The 19,080-nt window shown below is 50.6% G+C and overlaps 1 protein-coding gene across 1 annotated transcript in view; it reads left to right on the forward strand.

Annotated features, from left to right (window-relative positions):
* The window catches only part of LOC115081097 (zinc finger protein 629-like), a 114,413-nt gene that overhangs the window by 22,079 nt on the left and 73,254 nt on the right, over positions 1–19,080 (forward strand). The window contains exon 4 of the mRNA XM_029585611.1: positions 3,044–3,145. Coding sequence (XP_029441471.1) covers positions 3,044–3,145 — 102 coding nt within the window. The remainder of the gene's footprint in view (positions 1–3,043; positions 3,146–19,080) is intronic.

Consider the following 19,080-nt stretch of genomic DNA (forward strand, 5'->3'; position numbering starts at 1 on the left):
GGCCAGTAGGCCGAGGCCCAGGCATCGGAACCCAGCCTCCTGATCAGGTCTTGGCATCAGGCCTGGGCTCAGCATCTGGTCTAGGCTGAGGCCCAGGTGTCGTGACCCGACTTCCGGAACCCAGGCCCCAGCTCTGGACAAGGCTGATACCAAGGCGGCAGGACCCAGCCTCAGAATTGGGCCCCGGTGTCCAGCCTGGGCTTGGGCTCTAGTCGAGGCTGAGGCCTAGGCCTCACCAGCAGATCCCCACCAGACCACGTAAGTGGGGGCGGATCCTGGCTCCAGCATTTTTCTGGGTGGGAGGGATGGGTCGTGGGGTTGGGAGGACTTGGGAGACCTCGTATTCTTTTTATTTCATTTTTAGGGGGGGGGATTAATGTTTGATTCATTTTTTAAAACGAAACAAACAAATTTAACATTAAAGAAAACAAAACTCATAGGGTAAAACCTGAAAATGAATTTTTTCACCCTCCACATCCCTTGTGGATAGAGCTTTGCTATCACCCTTCCAACTTTCAAACCCACCTCCTGCATATCCCACTCTTGAAAAACCAACTTCTTGACCGACCAATGGAATGGGAACGGTTTAGCCAGGCCTCAGAGACCCTTCTTGACAGGGTCCATGCTCTCATGATTGGACTCCTCTTGCAACAATTTAATCCCCAGTTCCTTCAAAACATGGGGGATTAAAGGAAGGAGTTCTTCCTTCTGAAAGAGCTGAATCACTCTGGGGTCATCATTTTCCACTATCAGGGCCTATCCAGACTCCAAGGGATCCTTGTCAGACTGGCTAAACACAGCCTTACGAGTACACGTTCCACAAAGAAACCTCCACTCAGCAAACAAAGCACTACTACAGTAAAGTCAGCAAAATTAACCCAAGTGAGAGAAAGGGCTTTATCATTGGCTGGGCCCATACTATGGAACACAATGCCCCCCGAACTCAGATTACAGAATAATCTCAAAACATTTAAGAAAAATCTAAAAACATGGCTCTTTAAAAAAGCCTTCACTAAAGAGTGTGGAGGGCAGAGATTGAAAGTACAGAGTAATGCAGATGAGAATGAATTTACTCAATCCTACATTTAAGAAGTAATATCTCAAAGAGATAGTAACTCAATAATATACCTCGACTTGACCAACATTACTCAAATAATGATTTTATTTATGAAATTGTAACCGAACTTTATTGGCACCTGTTAGAATGTACGATATCCTACATTTACTTACCTTAGTCTATGTGACTATTTGTAAACCGTTGCAATGGTATATAACTTAGCGACGGTATAGAAAAGTTTTTAAATAAATAAATAAAATAAATCATTGCCTCCCATCTGATCCAACAGTGCATTCCTGTCCACTTCAGAACTCTCAGTGTCTTTCATCATGCCTGTGAGACGCAGTCCACAGACCGCATATGGCTCTGCCAATTTGGCCACTCCTGGGAAGCCATCTTCTTGGATTTAGCCTGTTTTGGAGGACTGAGAGAATGGGCCTGCATGCCAGCAGCACCCTTTTGCGCCCAAAAACGTTTTGTGCAGAAGCACAAATATCAGTGGAAAATATCTCCTGTGAATCTGAGTTCCCTCCTTGTGAACCATCTGCACTCCCCAAATCCACCCGGGGAGGGGGGGGCTTCTTGATAAAGCATGGCCAGAGACAATGTGGTGGGAGAAGCCAGGCCCTCCCCTGTAGCCTCCTGAAATGCGGGAGCTGAATCCCAGATGGCCACTGTTCCTGTGCTGCAGGGAATGAAGGCCTTACTAGTAGCATCAGCCTGGGCTGATTTCCTTTCCCTGATGCAGTCCCCATGGCTCTGCCTTTGCCTCCTTACTGGCACTTGCCACACAGGCCCACTGAGGACAGCCACAATGATTTATCACAGGCAGGGCAGCAGTTGTTGTGGTCCGCCACTGACTCCATGCCACTCCTAATGAACTTGCATGCTGCTTTCCCCCTGCACCTGTGGCACCACAGTACATCACTGGCCAGCAGAGGAACAATCCTGCGGCACTACGGAGCTGATCCCCAGCCTCCCCTGCAGACTGGCAAGCAGCCGTACACACCTCAGCTGTGCACTCTGAGCCGCTAAAGACTCCTATTTTATTTATTTTTTTAACTTGCTGAGAATAACATAAGGGACAGAAGGCAATACTTTCCTTTGGTGCCGGGAAGCTCGGGAGAAGTGAGCACAGGCTGCATGGCAGATCAGAAGGAAGCCAGACCACTAGCTGCATCAGCCTCCACTCTCTTCAGGCTGAAGCAAGTGAGGTTCAGCCACTCTACCTGGAGCCTAATATCCTAGGGAGTAAAGAGCCTGAACCCTGTTGTCTCTCTTTTTTTTTTTAAACTCGACACTACAGGTTTCATATCTCTGCTACCGGTATCTGCTGGAGACAGAGAAATACTGAGGGACTGCAAGTGGCACACTAACATAAGTAGTGCAATATCAGTAAAGCATTTCTTCTGTCTCCATCTGCTAGTAGGGGAGTAAAACTCATGCATCTGGACTGATTTGGGGTATGAACAGGAACAGTTATCAGTCTACATCTAAGCACTATATACTCTCAGGGGATTCTACAACCTAGCTGAGGTTTTAAAATAGCTTCTCTTTAAATCATAACCTCCCCAGGCTTCCGAATATTGCCATCCTGTTTTGGGGCTTCTGTCACTGCTCCTGATTATCTTATTTCAAAGTCTTCTTTCTTCTTTTTTGTTATTCAAAGAGATTTTTTTTACTTTCACTTTACAATTTTGTTTTCTTTAGAAATAAAACCACCAATCTTGTATTCTGCACCACACCACACAACACTTTATCACCTGGGTTTACTGCCTTGCTTCTCTAGCTGCACTATTTTAAAACCATCAGGTCACTGCCAGGATGGATTTCTGATGATGATTAGCCCAGCAGCATTGTTCTTTTGAGCTCCCCAGTGGTGGCAGAGGCTCTAAAATCAGCAGCTTTCTGATCTTGCTTGCAATTAAAATAAAGCTTTTGCAATAACGTTAGCAAATATATCATGATAATCCTTTTCCTTAACAGACTGCCACAGTGTCAAACCTGACATATTAATCCGGATTAAGGAAGAAGGATTCTGGACTGAGCCCCGTGAATGTGAAGTAAGAGGCGAACCCTCCACGGCATGTGAGTAACTATGAAACAAGTGAATTGCCTCAAAGTTTTTCTGCGTCGCTCTGAGGTGGATCTTGACCAAACCTGCCATCCAAATCCATTCAGCCCCTGCCCAGGTCCTTTCGACCGCCTTGGGAGACGTGGTGGCGGGCAAAGGAGCTTCCCATGTGGTAGTCCTGCCGGCAGCTCCTGGGAGACATTGGTGAGAAAGGGGGTTGATTGTGCTGAACTGTTGGAGGGAACGTTTTTTACCAAACAAAATCTGCAGATTTCTGGTCCTATAAGATAAAAAATGATTTCCTGTTCCCTGTACGTACCTGGATCAGTCCAGACCGTGGGTTATGTCCCCAATCCAGCAGATGGAGTCAGCCAAAGCTTTGAGGGGGCGTCACCATAAGTAGAACTATCCCCTCTGCAGGAGTTCAGTATTTTCTGACTCCAGCAGATGCGAGTAGGGAATTTGGAGTGCTCCCAATTCAGTCTATGCTTCTGACTTTATCTTTGTCTTGTTTGCTTGGGCGACTGCCTATTTGTTTTGAATCAAGTTTGCTTTAAAAAAAAAAAAAAAAAAGTAATTAAGGGGTTCAATTTTGGGGAGGCGTGGCTTACTCTCTGTGTGTGTCCTTTCCTTTTCTGTTCGACGGACATAAGTCCTACAGATTGAAGTTTTATTGTGGTTCTTTTCTTCTTTTCTTCTTTTCAGATCCCCAAACACCTCTGGTGCCTCGCGGATGCCGGTAGTGCCGGCCTCTCCGCGTTTGCGATTCTGACCGCGGCCATCTTGGAGCGCCTCGTGGGCTGCTCGGGAAGGCAGGCAGGCAGGCATCTTTCCGGCGGGTAGTGCGGCCAGGAGGGCCCCCCCGCGGCATTTTTGTTCGTCGGCGGGCAGTGCAGGCCATCGGGCCCCCCCGCGGCGGCGGCGTTTCGGCTCGCGGGACCCCGAGGCTTCCTTTTTTGATTTTTGTTTTGTGGCTCATTTTTTTTCGCGGTTTTCACGTCGTCCCGATGCCGCGGCCGACGCGCTGCGCGGCCTGCGGCGAACCGGGGTCCCGCATTTCCCGTGAGGGCATCTGTGCCCGGTGCCTTCCTGGGGGGGAAGGCACCTCACAGCCCGTCGCCGATTTTTCTTTCCTAGCCCCTCTGCCCGGACGCCGTGGGCGGGCCCCTCCCCCAGTCCTGGCGGGAACGGCGGCCATCTTGAACGCCCGGCGCCCCGAGGACCCTCAGGAGAGGCTGAATGGCAGAGAGTCGGATCCAGATTCGCCCCCGTCCTTACTGCCGGAGCAAGGTCCGCAGGGGCTGGAGTCCACGGATGTGCCTCCCACCAGAGCCCCCTCGGCGAGACCGGGGTTTTCCCCAGAGTTTGTCCTGCTTATGCACACGGCATACCTGCAGGGCCTGGATGCGCCGGTGGACCCCCCCCCTGCCAAGCTATGCCGGACCTCGCCTTCGGCTCAGGCCCCCCCCGTTGCGGCGGGAGCGGGGGCCCCTCGTGTTCCCGGCCGTGCCCGGACTTCGCCAGGGGCGGTGGGAGCGGCGCCGGACCCAGTGGACCTTGACCCTGACTTTACAGATCTGGGACAGGGGGACGCCACGACGGAGGGGGACGATCCGCGGACGCTGCGCCTCTTCCAGAGGGAAGAGCTGGACGAGCTCATACCTCGCATCATTCAGGAACTGGATCTGGATCCACCGCCGGACCCACCCGCTCCAGTTGCGCCTGCGGTGGTCACATCCTCGAAGAAAGGAGATCCGGTCCTGGCAGCCCTGCGCCCGAGAGCGCGGGCTTTTCCCATTCACGAATCGTTCCTGCAGCTCCTCACGAGGGAATGGGATACTCCTGAAGCTTCGCTGAAGGTGGGTCGTGCCATGGAACGGCTGTACCCGCTACCGCAAGATTTCCTGGATCTCATCAAGGTCCCGAGAGTTGACTCCGCAGTCTCGGCGGTTACGAAGAGGACGACAATCCCGGTGACAGGAGGCACGGCCTTGCGGGATACGCAAGATCGCAAATTGGAGATCTTCCTGAAGAGAGTCTTCGAGGTCTCCGCGCTGGGGATGAGAGCAGCGATGTGCAGTTCCCTCGCCCAGCGGGCAAGCCTCTTGTGGGTTCAACAACTTCTCACCTCCCAGGATCTGCCTGCGGCGGAGGCTGCCCAGGCGGACAGATTAGAGGCTGCAGTGGCGTACGGGGCGGATGCCTCGTATGACCTGTTTCGCGTCCTGGCGAGGTCTATGGTCTCGGTGGTCCACAACGAAGTAGATGGAATAGTGGCCCAAGCCCACCTCTCCGAAGGGCACGGGCGCAATAGCGCCTATCTCCTGAAGCCTGTCCAGCGTTGACTGCACCGCTTGCACCGCTCTCGGGGCAGGAAACCCCTCCCCCAAGTCCTCGCAATGATGCCAGGTTCGCCCACTCCGCCGTCCCCAGGATCGGGGGGCGGCTGAAGTTCTTCTCCAGGGAGTGGGCGCGGATTACCTCAGACCAGTGGGTCTTGGACACCGTACAGCACGGTTACGCATTGGAATTTGTTCGGCCACCGAAGAGTCGTTTCATATTTTCCCCCTGCGGCTCGGTGCTCAAGCGGCGAGCGGTGCAGTCAACGCTGGACAGGCTTCAGGAGATAGGCGCTATTGCGCCCGTGCCCTTCGGAGAGGTGGGCTTGGGCCACTATTCCATCTACTTCGTTGTGCCAAAGAAGGACGGATCGTTTCGGCCCATTCTGGACCTCAAGGAGGTCAACAAGTCCCTCCGAGTGCTCCGCTTTCGCATGGAAACGCTGCGGTCGGTGATCGCAGCGGTGCATTGGGGGGAGTTCCTTGCCTCCCTGGACCTCACGGAGGCTTACTTACACATCCCCATCCGCCCGGATCATCATCGTCTCCTGCGATTCAAGATCCTGGACCAGCACTTCCAGTTCATAGCTCTGCCGTTCGGGCTGGCGACGGCACCACGCACCTTCACCAAGATCATGATAGTCGTGGCTGCGGCTCTCCGGAGGGAGGGCATCCTGGTTCATCCCTACCTAGACGATTGGCTTATTCGCGCGAAGTCGTTCGCCCAAGGCCAAGCAGCGGTGTCCAGGGTGTTACAGTTCCTGCACTCCCTGGGATGGGTAGTGAACTTTTCCAAGAGCTCTCTCGTGCCCTCACAGCGTTTGGACTTCTTGGGGGCGACCTTCGACACCCGATTGGGCAAGGTCTTCCTGCGGCAGGACAAGGCAATCTCTTTGCGGGATCACATACTACGATTCTCTGCGTTACCGGAGCCCACCTCCTGGGACTACCTGCAGCTCCTGGGGGTGATGGGATCCACCATCGACATGGTCCCCTGGGCGTTTGCGCACTTCCGGCCCTTACAGTGGGCGCTCCTCTCCCGTTGGAAGCCGGTCTCGCAGGACTACCAGATGATCCTCCCGCTCCCTCAGAAGGCCAGGAACAGTCTGGGCTGGTGGTTGGATCCGGCGAATCTAGCCCGAGGCGTGTCCCTCGACTTACCGGATTGGGTGGTGGTAACCACCGATGCCAGTCTAGCGGGCTGGGGCGCGGTCTGCGATCGCAGCGCCACGCAAGGAACGTGGTCGGCGGAGGAGGCGACATGGTCCATCAACCGTCTGGAGACCAGGGCGGTCAGGCTCGCCCTGCGGCACTTTCTCCCGCTCCTTCGAAACCGGGAAGTCAGAGTGCTATCGGACAATGCGACCACCGTGGCCTACATCAATCGCCAAGGAGGCACGCGCAGTCCACAGGTCGCGCTGGAAGCAGCGCTGCTCATGCAATGGGCGGAGCGTCATCTCGTCCGGCTAGCAGCGTCACACATCGCAGGAGTGGACAATGTTCAAGCGGACTTCCTCAGTCGCCAGCTGCTGGATCCCGGGGAGTGGTCTCTGTCCGACGAGGCGATGCAACTCCTCGTCCATCGGTGGGGGGCCCCCCACCTAGACCTGATGGCATCCGCTCTAAACGCCAAGGCTCCCCGCTTCTTCAGTCGGCGAAGAGAACGCGGTGCGGAGGGGGTGGACGCCCTGGTGCTCCCATGGCCGACACATCTTCTGCTCTACGCTTTTCCACCGTGGCCCCTAGTGGGACGGATGCTCCGCAGAATAGAAGGACATCAGGGGGCTGTGATTTTCGTCGCCCCGGAATGGCCCAGGCGACCCTGGTTCGCGGATCTGCTGCAGCTGGTGGTCGACAGCCCGATCAGGCTGGGGCACCTCCCCTTCCTCCTACACCAGGGCCCGGTATTTTTCGAGCAGGCAGAACTCTTCTGTCTTGCGGCCTGGCTTTTGAGAGGCGACGCCTCCGGCGCAGGGGGTACCCGGAGGCAGTAATATCCACGCTGCTGCGGGCGCGCAAGACGTCCACGTCGGTGGCCTACGTTCGAGTCTGGAAGGTGTTCGAACTGTGGTGTGCCAGCCAGGACACCAGTCCCACAACGGCTTCGGTCCCTCAGATCCTTCAGTTCCTACAAGCCGGGGTGGACAAGGGGTTAGCCTATAACTCGTTGAGAGTCCAAGTGGCCGCCCTCGGTTCGCTGTTGCATGATGGGGGATCTCTCCTGCGGCACACGGACATTGCTCGGTTCCTCAAGGGTGTCAAACATCTACGGCCTCCGCTACGGGATCCTTGTCCCTCCTGGAGTCTCAACTTGGTGCTTCGCGCCCTGTCGGGGCCTCCGTTCGAGCCTCTGCGCGGCTCGACGCTTAAGGATCTCACCCTCAAGGCGGTATTCCTGGTGGCAATCTGTTCCGCTCGTCGTATATCGGAGCTACAGGCTCTGTCGTGCAGGGTGCCCTACCTTCGCTTCTCCGACTCTGGTGTTTCGATCCGCACCGTCCCTTCCTTCCTACCGAAGGTGGTTTCGGCTTTTCATGTGAACCAGACGGTGGAGTTGCCGTCCTTCTCCTCCTCCGAGCCGAAGTCTCTCCGACTCTTGGATGTCCAACGCACGCTGCGTTTCTATCTGGAGGCTACCAACGAGTTCCGGACGTCCGACCATCTGTTTGTTCTTTGGTCCGGTCCGAAGAAAGGTTCCCAGGCCTCCAAGACGACCATTGCGAGATGGCTGAAGGCGAGTATTGCCGCTTCCTACGTTGGGGCGGGGCGGACGCCTCCGCCCGGCATTGTAGCGCATTCTACACGTTCTCAGGCGGCCTCCTGGGCAGAGGTTCGCTCGGTCTCTCCCCAGGAGATCTGTAGGGCGGCTACCTGGAAGTCGTTGCACACGTTCGCGAGGCATTATCGCCTACACCTCGCCTCTCCAGCCACGGGACATTTTGGTGAGCAGGTTCTCCGAGCAGGCTTCGCAGGACCCCACCCGATTTAGGGAAGCTTGGGTACATCCCACGGTCTGGACTGATCCAGGTACGTACAGGGAAAAGAAAATTATTACTTACCTGCTAATTTTCGTTCCTGTAGTACCATGGATCAGTCCAGACGCCCTCCACATTTGGGTTCTAATCCTGCTCCACCTTGCTTGAGGGAACGGTAATGGTATCTGTCCTTCACCACTTTCAGTTTTTCACTGTTGTCCCAGCTCCTCACAAGTTGACTTACTGTCTTTGTAGCCTCCTACACGTTGTAGGACGCTCACTGTTCGTTTGTTACTACGGTTATACGGCTGTTTGTTGCCGATTTCCATAAACTTGATTCAATGAGGGGGTTCGGTTTTTTCTACTCGGGCTTTGATATACTCGATACTGAACTCCTGCAGAGGGGGTAGTTCTACTTATGGTGACGCCCCCTCAAAGCTTTGGCTGACTCCATCTGCTGGATTGGGGACATAACCCACGGTCTGGACTGATCCATGGTACTACAGGAACGAAAATTAGCAGGTAAGTAATAATTTTCTTATATATCCCAAACTATCTAGGGGCATAAGATTTTAACTTCATTCCTCATGGTAAGATACTATTGAACATCTACAAATTTGTCTTTCTACCATCACTAGTTGGTTGAAACATAATAAATTGTCTTTCCCTGTTCGTACCCAGATTAGTCCAGACTCCTGGGTTTATTCATCCCTGCCAGCAGATGGAGACAGAGAAAGTTTCACTGACGCTGCTTGATAAGCCCTGGTGCCACCTGCAGTTCCCCAGTATTTCTCTGACTCCAGCAGAGGGTGGCTGGTGCATAAACCTGCAGGTTTTTTGGGTTTTTTCCTTTCCTTTTTTGGGTGAGCCTTCCTCCCAGGGATTTGGATCCCGAGGGGACCCTTTCCCTGTTTGGTTGAAGTGGACGAGCTGGAGGTCGGTGACCTTTTTGTACGCTTGATCCTTAGTGATCCGTGGGGTGCAAATCTGGTGGTCGAGATCCCTCCCTTCCACGAGGCTGCCTAGGTGGCTTTCAGCTATGGGGTGTTTTTCCCTCTGCTCCTTTTTTTTCTTTTTTAGGGCCTCTTCCTCTCCTAGGTTTATGTGCTGAACTGCACTGGACAGCTCCCTTCAGCCTTAGGAGAGGAGAGCCTTGGCCTTTTTCTGTTTTTAGCAAATTAAAAAAAAAAAAAAAGTTTTCTTGAAACAGGAAGGTTGTCGCTTAAGGAGCAGGTGAGCGGAAAGGCTCTGGGGCCTTTTCCCTTCCCCTCCTTCCCCTCCCGTGCGTTTTTTTCCGGCGTTTCTTCAGCTGGGAGGATTTTCTTCTCACGCCTCCAGGGGAAATGGTTTGCCGCTTAGCATGCCGCGTTTGTGGTGCGACTCCATTGCATCTCTGCTGGGCCGGCCTTTGTTCTGCGTGTATTTCGGGGGGGGGGGGGGGGAAAGGGCCTTCCCTCCTCCTGATGGCCGCGAAACACAGAAAAACTGCATGCCCTGCGGCGACCGCGGTCAGGCCCACTACTGCTGCTGCCGGTTGTGTTGGGCCTGCCGGCTCCCGCATGGTGGGAGCGGTGGCCATTTTAGACCTCAGTTCGCACATGCCGTCATGTCCTGAAGGGGAGGGGGATCTTCCTCCGCAGCTTTCTCCTGTCCACCTGGGTCCCTTTGAGGGGCAGGGATGCACAGTGGGGTCACTTGGGCAGGATGTGCAGGCTGCGGGGCCCGTGGGGGATCGGGCCTCTTTCTTGCCTGTGGCCCGCATACTTTTTCTCCGGATTTTATCCTCCTGCTTCACCAGGCCTATCTTGCTCAGCAGGAGAGTTTGGGATACCAGCAGCTAGGCCTGGCATCCCGGGGCCTGTCCCCCATGCCTTCTGGGACTGCGGGGGGGGGGGGGGCAGTCAGTTGCGGAACGTCAAACCCTCGGGGGTTCAGCGCTTATTGCATCCAGGAGGGACGGCGGACGACTCACATGATTCTGTGGGGTCACCAGACCCCCCACAGGGATACGGCGGCAATCTTGGGAGCGCTCAGCGATGGTCAGGGGCCGCCTGATATAGATCAGGGGGATGATCTGGGGGCCCCTCTAGTTCTGGAGGGGGATGACCCCAAAATCCTCCATTTGTTTCGGAGGGAGGAGTTGGCTCCTTTAATCCCTCTGGTTCTCGAGGACCTGGGATTGAAGGCCCTTCAGGAGGACCTGGAGGCGGATGAGGCGGATCCGGTGCTCAATGGCCTTAGGGCTTATCCCACTGCATTCCTCTATAACAGATCTTTGAAGTAATTGGTTGAGCAGGAATGGAATTCCCCAGACTCCGGTTTAAGGGTAGGAAGAGCGATGTCAAAGCTTTATCCCTTACCTGAGCAAACTTTAGAGCTTTTTTCGCTTCCAAAGGTGGACGTGGTGGTATCGGCAGTGACTAAGAAAACCACTATACCAGTTGCTGGCGCGGCGGCCCTCAGGGATGTTCAGAATCGTAAGTTGGAGCTTCATCTCAAACGGATTTTTGAGGTGTCTGCATTGGGCCTGAGGGCCGCCATTTGCTCCAGTTTTATGCAGAGAGCCTGTTTGCACTGGGTACAACGATTTCAGGACGCTCAGGCACAGCCCTGGGCTGAGGAGCCTAATGTGGATAGTGTGGAGGCGTCAGTTGCATATGTAGCAGATGCTCTCTATGATTTGGTTTGTTCTTTGTCTCGGATTATGGGTTCCGCAGTGGCAGCCAGGCATTTACTGTGGCTCCGTAATTGATCGGCAGATGTATCTTTAAAGGGTGCCTCTTGTTTGGAGAGGACTTAGAACAGCTGATGAAGCAGCTGGGTGAGACGAAGGTGCACAAGTTACCGGAGGACAAGCCTCGGAATAAGCAGGCCTTTCATTCTGGGGCCTGCCCTTTGAGAGGGGCCTCAATGTTGCAGAAACAATTTACGTCTCGAGGCTTGGCTTGGGGTCAGTCCTTTTGGGGAGGGTGTAGGCCTTTTAGGGCTCCCACAGCTGGGGGAACTACGGGGGCCAAATCCTCCCAATGAGGCGAGGCCGGTCCACTCCGCCGTTCCCTGTATAGGGGGGTCGCCTAGCGTGGTTTTATGGGGAATGGACCAAGATTACTCAGGATCAGTGGGTCCTCAGTGTAGTACGAGATGGTTACGCATTAGTTTGCACGCCCCGATCACGACCGGTTTCTAGTCTCCCCCTGTGGATTTTCAGAAAAGCGTCACACAGTTCGATAGACTTTGAACAGGTTGTTCGGCTTAGGGGCCGTAATCCCAGTCCCCCCAGGCGAACGGGGCAAGGGTCGATACTTGATTTATTTTGTGGTGCCAAAGAAGGAAAGCACTTTTCACCCCATTCTGGACCTGAAGCATGTGAATGCTGCGTTGAAGGTTCCAAGGTTTTGCATGGAGACTTTACAGTCTGCGATTGTGGCGGTGCACAACCGAGAGTTTCTGGCTTCCCTGTATCTGACGGAGGTGTATCTTCATATCCCCATTCATCAGGATCACCAGCACTTCCTGAGATTTGCAGTGCTGGGTCAGCATTTCCAGTTTCAGGCTCTTCCCTTCGGGCTGGCCACGGCTCCCAGCACGTTCACCAAGGTTATGGTGGTGGTGGTGGTGGCTCTTCGGCGCGAAAAAGTGCTGGTACACTCTTATCTTGACGATTGGCTCATCAGAGAAAAGTCGTTCGACAGGTGCCGTGTTGCGGTGCAGAAGGTAATTCGCTTACTGGAGTCTCTCGGCTGGGTGGTCAATCTGGCAAAGAGCCATCTGGTCCCGTCTCAGACCCTCGACTACCTCGGAGCTAGTTTTGATACGATTCAGAGCAAGGTGTTCCTCACAGAGGAGAGAATGTCCAAGTTACAGATACAAGTTCGGCGCTTGTTGAAGTTCAGGGTACCCTGAGCCTGGGATTTTTTAGCAGGTTCTGGGGTCGATGGCTTCCACGCTGGAGCTAGTGCCATGGGCCTTTGCACATATGAGGCCACTTCAAAGAGCTCTGTTGGAGAGGTGGAATCCGTTGTCGGAGGCCTTTCATCAATCTGTCTTTCTGGATGCTCCGACCAGGGACAGCCTCTCTTGGTGGCTACAGTCATCCAATCTAGGCGTGGTGTCGCTCTGGAGGTTCCAACTTGGGTGGTTCTTACTACCGATGCCAGTCTCTCTGGATAGGGGGTGGTGTGTGAACGACAGACAGCCCAGGGCACTTGGTCCTTGGACGAAGCCTTGTGGCCTATCAATCGATTGGAGACCAGGGCAGTGCAGTTGGTGCTACTCACTTTCCTCCCTCTGGTTCAAGGTTGCTCGGTCAGGGTTCTTTCGGACAATGTGATGACAGTGGCTTACATCAATCGACAGGGCGGCACCAAGAGTCGGGGGGTGGCCCTGGAGGCTCAAGAGCTGTTTAGCTGGGCAGAGCAGTACTTGGTTCAGATAGCAGCATCTCATATTGCGGGCGTCGAGAACGACTAGGCCGATTTCCTCAGTCGCAAGAGCTTGGATCCAGGCAAATGGGAATTGGCGGATTCAGTGATGCAGCTCATCCGAGAACAGTGGTGTTGTCCTCACGTAGATTTGATGGTGACTTGGCTCAATGTGAAAGCACCTTGTTTTTTCAGCCACAAAAGAGAGTATGGAGCCGAAGCAGTCGATGCTCTGGTGGTACCTTGGCCTCAGGATTCTGCTCTATGTTTTTTCTCCTTGGCCTCTGGTGGGCAAGGTCTTGTGATGGATAGAAAAACATCCAGAGGAGGTGGGTCTGGTAGCCCCGGAGTGGCCACGTTGATCGTGGTTCGCAGATCTTGTCAACTTAGCAGTGGATGGACCGCTACGCCTCAGTCACCTTCTTTGTCTTCTCCATCAGGGTCCCATATTTTCCGACCAGGCAGATCGCTTTTGTCTAATGGCTTGGCTTTTGAGAGGTGACGCCTGAGACAGAAAGGATACCCAGAGGCAGTGATCACTACTCTTTTGCAAGCTAGGCGGATATCTACTTCCCTGTCGTACATTCGGGTGTGGAAGGTTTTTGAGGCTTGGTGCATGTCTCAAGGAATAGCGGCAGTTCAGTCCTCCTTGTCTCACATTTTGTCTTTCCTACAAGAAGGGTTAGGTAAAGGGCTTGCCCTTAACTCTCTTAGGGTCCAGGTAGCGGCTCTGGCTTGCTTATGGGGAAAAGTTGAGGGTTACACCTTGTCTTCCCATCCCGATGTGCTTAGGTTCCTTCAGGGAGTGAAGAATTTGCACTCTCCGATGCGGAAGGTCTGCCTCTCCTGGAACCTTAATCTAGTTCTTCGAGTGCTGTGTGAGGTTCCGTTTGAACCAATCCGTAGGGTGACCCTTAAGGACTTGACTCTCAAGGTCGTCTTCTTAGTGGCCATCTGTTCCGCCAGGAGGGTTTCAGAGTTACAGGCTGTGTCTTGCCGTGAACCATTCCTTCAATTATCGGAGTCAGGCGTCTCGTTGCGGATGGTTCCTTCTTTTGTTCCGAAGGTGGTCTCTGCCTTCCATGTCAATCAGTCTGTGGAACTCCCAGCTTTCCAAGAATTGGATGCCTCTATGCCGCATGCTTGAGAGCTTAAGCTATTGGATGTCCGCAGGGCTTTGCTGTGTTATCTTAAGGTCACTAATGATTTCAGGAGGTCTGATAATCTTTTCGTTTTATGGAGTGGCTCAAAGAAAGCAACCATGCCTCCAAGGCAACCATTGCAAGGTGGCTTAAAGAGGCTATTGGGTCGGCTTAGATTATCAAGGGCTGGTAGGTTCCTGAGGGGTTGCGAACCCACTCGACTCGGGCTCAGGCAGCTTCGAGGGCAGAGGCTGTTGGTTTCTCCACAAGAGATTTGCAGAGCGGTGACTTGGAAGTCACTGCATACCTTTGCAAAGCATTAACGGCTGGATATAGGAGACCTGGGCTCCTGGTCGTTTGGCGAAAGTGTCTTGCAAGCAGGACTCTCCAGGTCCTACCCTAAGTATTTTATTTATTTATTTAAAAACTCTTCTATACCGTCGTTAAGTTAGATAACCATCACAACGGTTTACAGAAAGGCACGATAAAGAAAATTATAAGTGGTATAGATTACAAATTAAACATGTGCCATCATAGTACGGTAACATATTTTAATACACTAAACTATGTGTTTAAGTTAAGCCTATATGTTGGTTAAGAAACTGTTAAGCGGTTCAAATCTAACATTAATATGCATTTGTAGGTTAAAAACAACAACTGCTTGCTTGGTGCGTCCTTATCTATCAACTGTTTTTCTCCTCTTTGTCTTTATAAAAAGCTTGTTTAAAGAGCCAGGTTTTCAGGTTAGTTTTGAATATTTTCAAATTTCTCTGCAGCCTTATTTCGAGTGGCATGGTGTTCCATAGCACAGGACCAGCCAGCGACAATGCTCTTTCCCTTACTTGAGTGAGGCGTGCTGATTTAACAGAGGGGACAGTTAGTAGAGCCTTATTAGCAGATCTCAGGTTTCCGTGCGGAACATGTATGCGCAGTGTTGTGTTAAGCCAGTCGGCTTTTTCATCGTGGATTAGTTTATGAATTATACACAGTTCCTTATATTGTATTCTTTGTTCAATTGGAAGCCAGTGTAGTTCAGCAAGTGTTCCTGTAATGTGGTCACTTTTCTTTTTGCCTGTCAAAATTCTAGCAGCGGAATTTTGCAATATTTGCAGTGGTCTAATCGTAGATTGAGGTAGCCCTAGTAGCAGGAAGTTACAATAGTCTGTGCTTGCGAATATCATTGTCTGTAGAATTGTGCGAACATTGTTTAGCGTTAGCAGGGGTTTCAGTCTTCTCAGGGTCATTAGTTTGGCGTAGCCTTCTTTTAATTTCTGTGAGATGTGTTGTTTCATATTAAGCTCAGGGGGCTTTGGTACATCCCAGGAGTCTGGACTGATCCGGGTATGTATGGGGAAAGGAAAATTGGTCCTTACCTGCTAATTTTCTTTCCTGTAGTACCACGGATCAGTCCAGAACCCGCCCGGTTTATTTGGAGGTGGAGAGTCTTCCACTCAGCTGTAATCTTTTTAGCATACATCTACTAGTTTTTTATTCACCTACTAGTTTTTTATTCACAATTTTACCAGTTTATTCACAATTTTGCCAGTTTTTATTGAGTTTTGCACGTATCTTTTTTGCTTGGGTACATATCAATACTGAGGAACTGCAGGTAGCACCTTTCTCTGTCTCCATCTGCTGGCAGGGATGAATAAGCCCAGGAATCTGGACTGATCCGTGGTACTACAGGAATGAAAATTGGCAGGTAAGGACCAATTTTCCTTTAAATATGACCAAAACCTAGTTCATTATCATTCACAGCCCTTATACTACTATTCATGAAAAGTTCATCTCTTTCAATGGTCAGCAGTTTCCACTTCAATCTCAAATCAAAAGTCTTTGTGTTCTGCTTGATAACACTCTTTCCTTTCACCCACAGATTAAACAAGTTATCTCACACGGCTTTTATAGATTACGGGTGCTGTCCGGTCTTAAAAAACTGCTACATCCTCCTGAGTTCTGTACAGTGCTTCAAGCGTCAATCTCTCCTATACTTGATTATTGCAATAGTTTATACATAGGCCCTCTTCAGGTACTTTTGAACTCAGCTGCCCACGTACTTGCAGGCCTGAGGTGCCAGGATCATATCAACGCTAATCTGATGGATCTGCACTGGCTCCCCATTGAAGAGCGAATTAAATATAAACTAGGCATGTTGATTTTTAAACTTCTTAACGATCATTCTTGCCACTGGGCAAATGCTATCTTGAAATTTTATCAACCTACCCGTATTTTACGCTCTTCTCAGCGAGGCCTTCTGGAAATTCCATCTCCTAAAATAGCTCATCTCCATATCACTCGTGAATGTGCTTTTTCAGTGGCAGGACCTACCCTCTGGAAATCATTTCCAATAGGCAGTGCGATTCTCTCAAGATTTTTAGAAAATCAATTAAAACTTTACTTTTTAACGGGTCCTGCTTCGCTATCTTAAGGTTACTAATGACTTCCGTCTCTCGGACCATCTCTTTGTCCTCTGGAGTGGTCCTAACCGTGGTAAGCAAGCTTCTAAAACCACTATTGCCCGGTGGTTGAAGGAGGCGATCTCTTCGGCCTATCTCTTGTCAAGGTCGCCCCATTCCTGAGGGTTTGAAAGCTCATTCTCTTCGCTCTCAGGCTACTTCTTGGGTGGAGAGTCAAGCTGTTTCTCCGCAGGAAATTTGTAGGGCTGCCACTTGGACATCCTTGCATACTTTTGCTCGACACTACCGTCTGGATGTTCACACTCCGGTGTTCGGTTCCTTTGGGCGGCAAGTGCTTCGAGTGGGACTGTCTCGGTCCCACCCGGTTTAGGGAAGCTTTGGTACATCCCACTGTCTGGACTGATCCTGGTACGTACAGGGAAAGGAAAATTAGTTCTTACCTGATAATTTTCGTTCCTGTAGTACCAAGGATCAGTCCAGACTCCCTTCCCTGTTTGTTATTATGTCTGTCCTCTCGAAGCTTTTATTGTAGGTTCACAGTTTCTCAAATGGACATGGAGTAAGATTACTGAGCAATTACACCGGAAGTCTTGGTTTTCTGCCCATACCAAGTATATTCAAGAGCGTATAGGTTCCATGGGTTCTATTGTTGCTCCGTTGAGCTTTACTGTTACTTGCTTGACCCTAGTTTGGGTTCTTTGTTTTCTTTGCCTATTTTAGTTACCAGTAATTAATTTACTTTGTCTTATTCTATTTTAAGTACTATTGTACTGGTTCAATAAAAACATGCGTGTTTTCTCATCCAGACAGCTAACTTTCCTTCCCAATCAGTCCTCAAGACAAAGATCCTTTAAGTTTGAAATTATTTATTGTACAGGTAAAATTCATCTCAAACGGATAGCCCCAGGCAGAAGGTCTTCACAGGGTTTGCGGAGCGCTGTTCGCTCGGGAGCCAACGTGGGTAAGACTGACTCTCCTCGAGAGCTGCTAAGGGAAATGCCTCCACAAGCTGGGGGCAGGGGGGGGGGGCAAGGTCCAATGGCAGCGAGCCTAAGACCCATGTGACACAGGGGGAGCATGAAGGGCAGTCCCTTGAGCCTATAAGGCGCCTTGGAAGACAAGTTAGATTGAGGGGGCATTTAAGCTCTTCCGGTAGTGAGAGGGAGCAAGGGGGGAGGGAACTTCTCTTAAGGGCAAAGCTCCTCTTCAAGGCAAGGCTCACAGACTTTTATCATGGGTTACAAAAGGTGTTTCAATATTAAGAGTCCTCAGAAGAGAGGACTGGACTAGACCCAGTTAAACGGCAATGTATATACACATACAAACATGTATCCACTGCTGGGGACAGAACAACTATTTATTGTTTCTAATATTGTTTTGTCTTATGAAGTTCTTTTAATCTGATTTTTATTAATTGTATGATTTGTGTTATTTTAAGATTGTTTATTATGTGTTGGAAATGATTTATGAATGTTGTACATCACCTAGGTCTTTTAGAGTTAGGCGATTCATACATTTTGAATACATTTTTATTTTATTTATTTTATTTATCGAGTTTTATATACCGTCATTCGGTTTCGCCATCACAACGGTTTACAAAGATTTGATGTTTAACAGAGTGTTCAAAAATTTATACGCTTGTTAAATTCATATGCTTGTTAACATAGTTATCTTATTTGTTATAAACATAGCTTGGTTGTAAATTGTGCAGGTTAAATTTCGTGTTTTGGGTTGGGTCTGCATGTTTTGCGGCCCGATAGAGAGGGAGGATGTAGTATAGAATTATAGGGTGTTTTGGTAGGCTTTGGTGAACATCCAAGTTTTAGTTCTTTTTTGAAGGTTTTTATATTTTGTTGTGTTCTCAGTTCGGTTGGCAGGGAGTTCCATAGTTCGGGGCTTCCTAGGGATATGGCTCTCTTCCGAGTTGAGGTAAGTTTGTGACGAGCTTGTGGGATTTTTAAAAGACCTTTGTTAGCTGAACGGAGATTTCGGTTTGGTGAGTGGAGTTTTATGGATGCACTTAGCCAATTTGTTTGTTTTTCATATATTATTTTGTGTATTGTGGATAGTATTTTATAGTCTATCCTGTATTTTATTGGGAGCCAGTGTAGTGATATGAGAGTTGGAGTAATGTGATTGTATTTTTTCGTTCCTGTGAGTATTCTGGCTGTATTTTGAAGGATTTGGAGCGGTCGGATGGTGGTGAGAGGTAAGTTGAAAAGCAGGGAGTTGCAGTAATCCAGGTTGGAGAAGATGAGTAGTTGGAGGACTGTTCTGAAGTCGTTGGGGGAAAGGAAAAGTTTTAGGTGTCATAGGGTTAGGAGTTTGTGATATCCGTCTTTGATTTTTGCGGAGATGTGGTTCTTGAATGATAGTTCCTTGTCAATTATTACTCCTACGTTGCGGGCATGGGTGACAGGGGAGATTGCTGACTTTTGATCCGTTATGTTGAGTATTGGTATGTGTGTAGGGTTATTCTTTCTATCCAGCATGATTATTTCTGTCTTATCAATGTTTAGGATAAGTCTCATGTCGGTTAGTAGTTGCTTTATTTTGGTGAGGTAGTTGGCTGTTTTTTTGTAGGTGTCTTCCAGAGAGTTGTGTATTGGGATAAGTATTTGGATGTCATCCGCATATATGAAGTTAGTTTAAGGT

Source organism: Rhinatrema bivittatum, chromosome 19 (assembly GCF_901001135.1).
Source record: "Rhinatrema bivittatum chromosome 19, aRhiBiv1.1, whole genome shotgun sequence".
In the NCBI taxonomy this organism is placed as follows: domain Eukaryota; kingdom Metazoa; phylum Chordata; class Amphibia; order Gymnophiona; family Rhinatrematidae; genus Rhinatrema; species Rhinatrema bivittatum.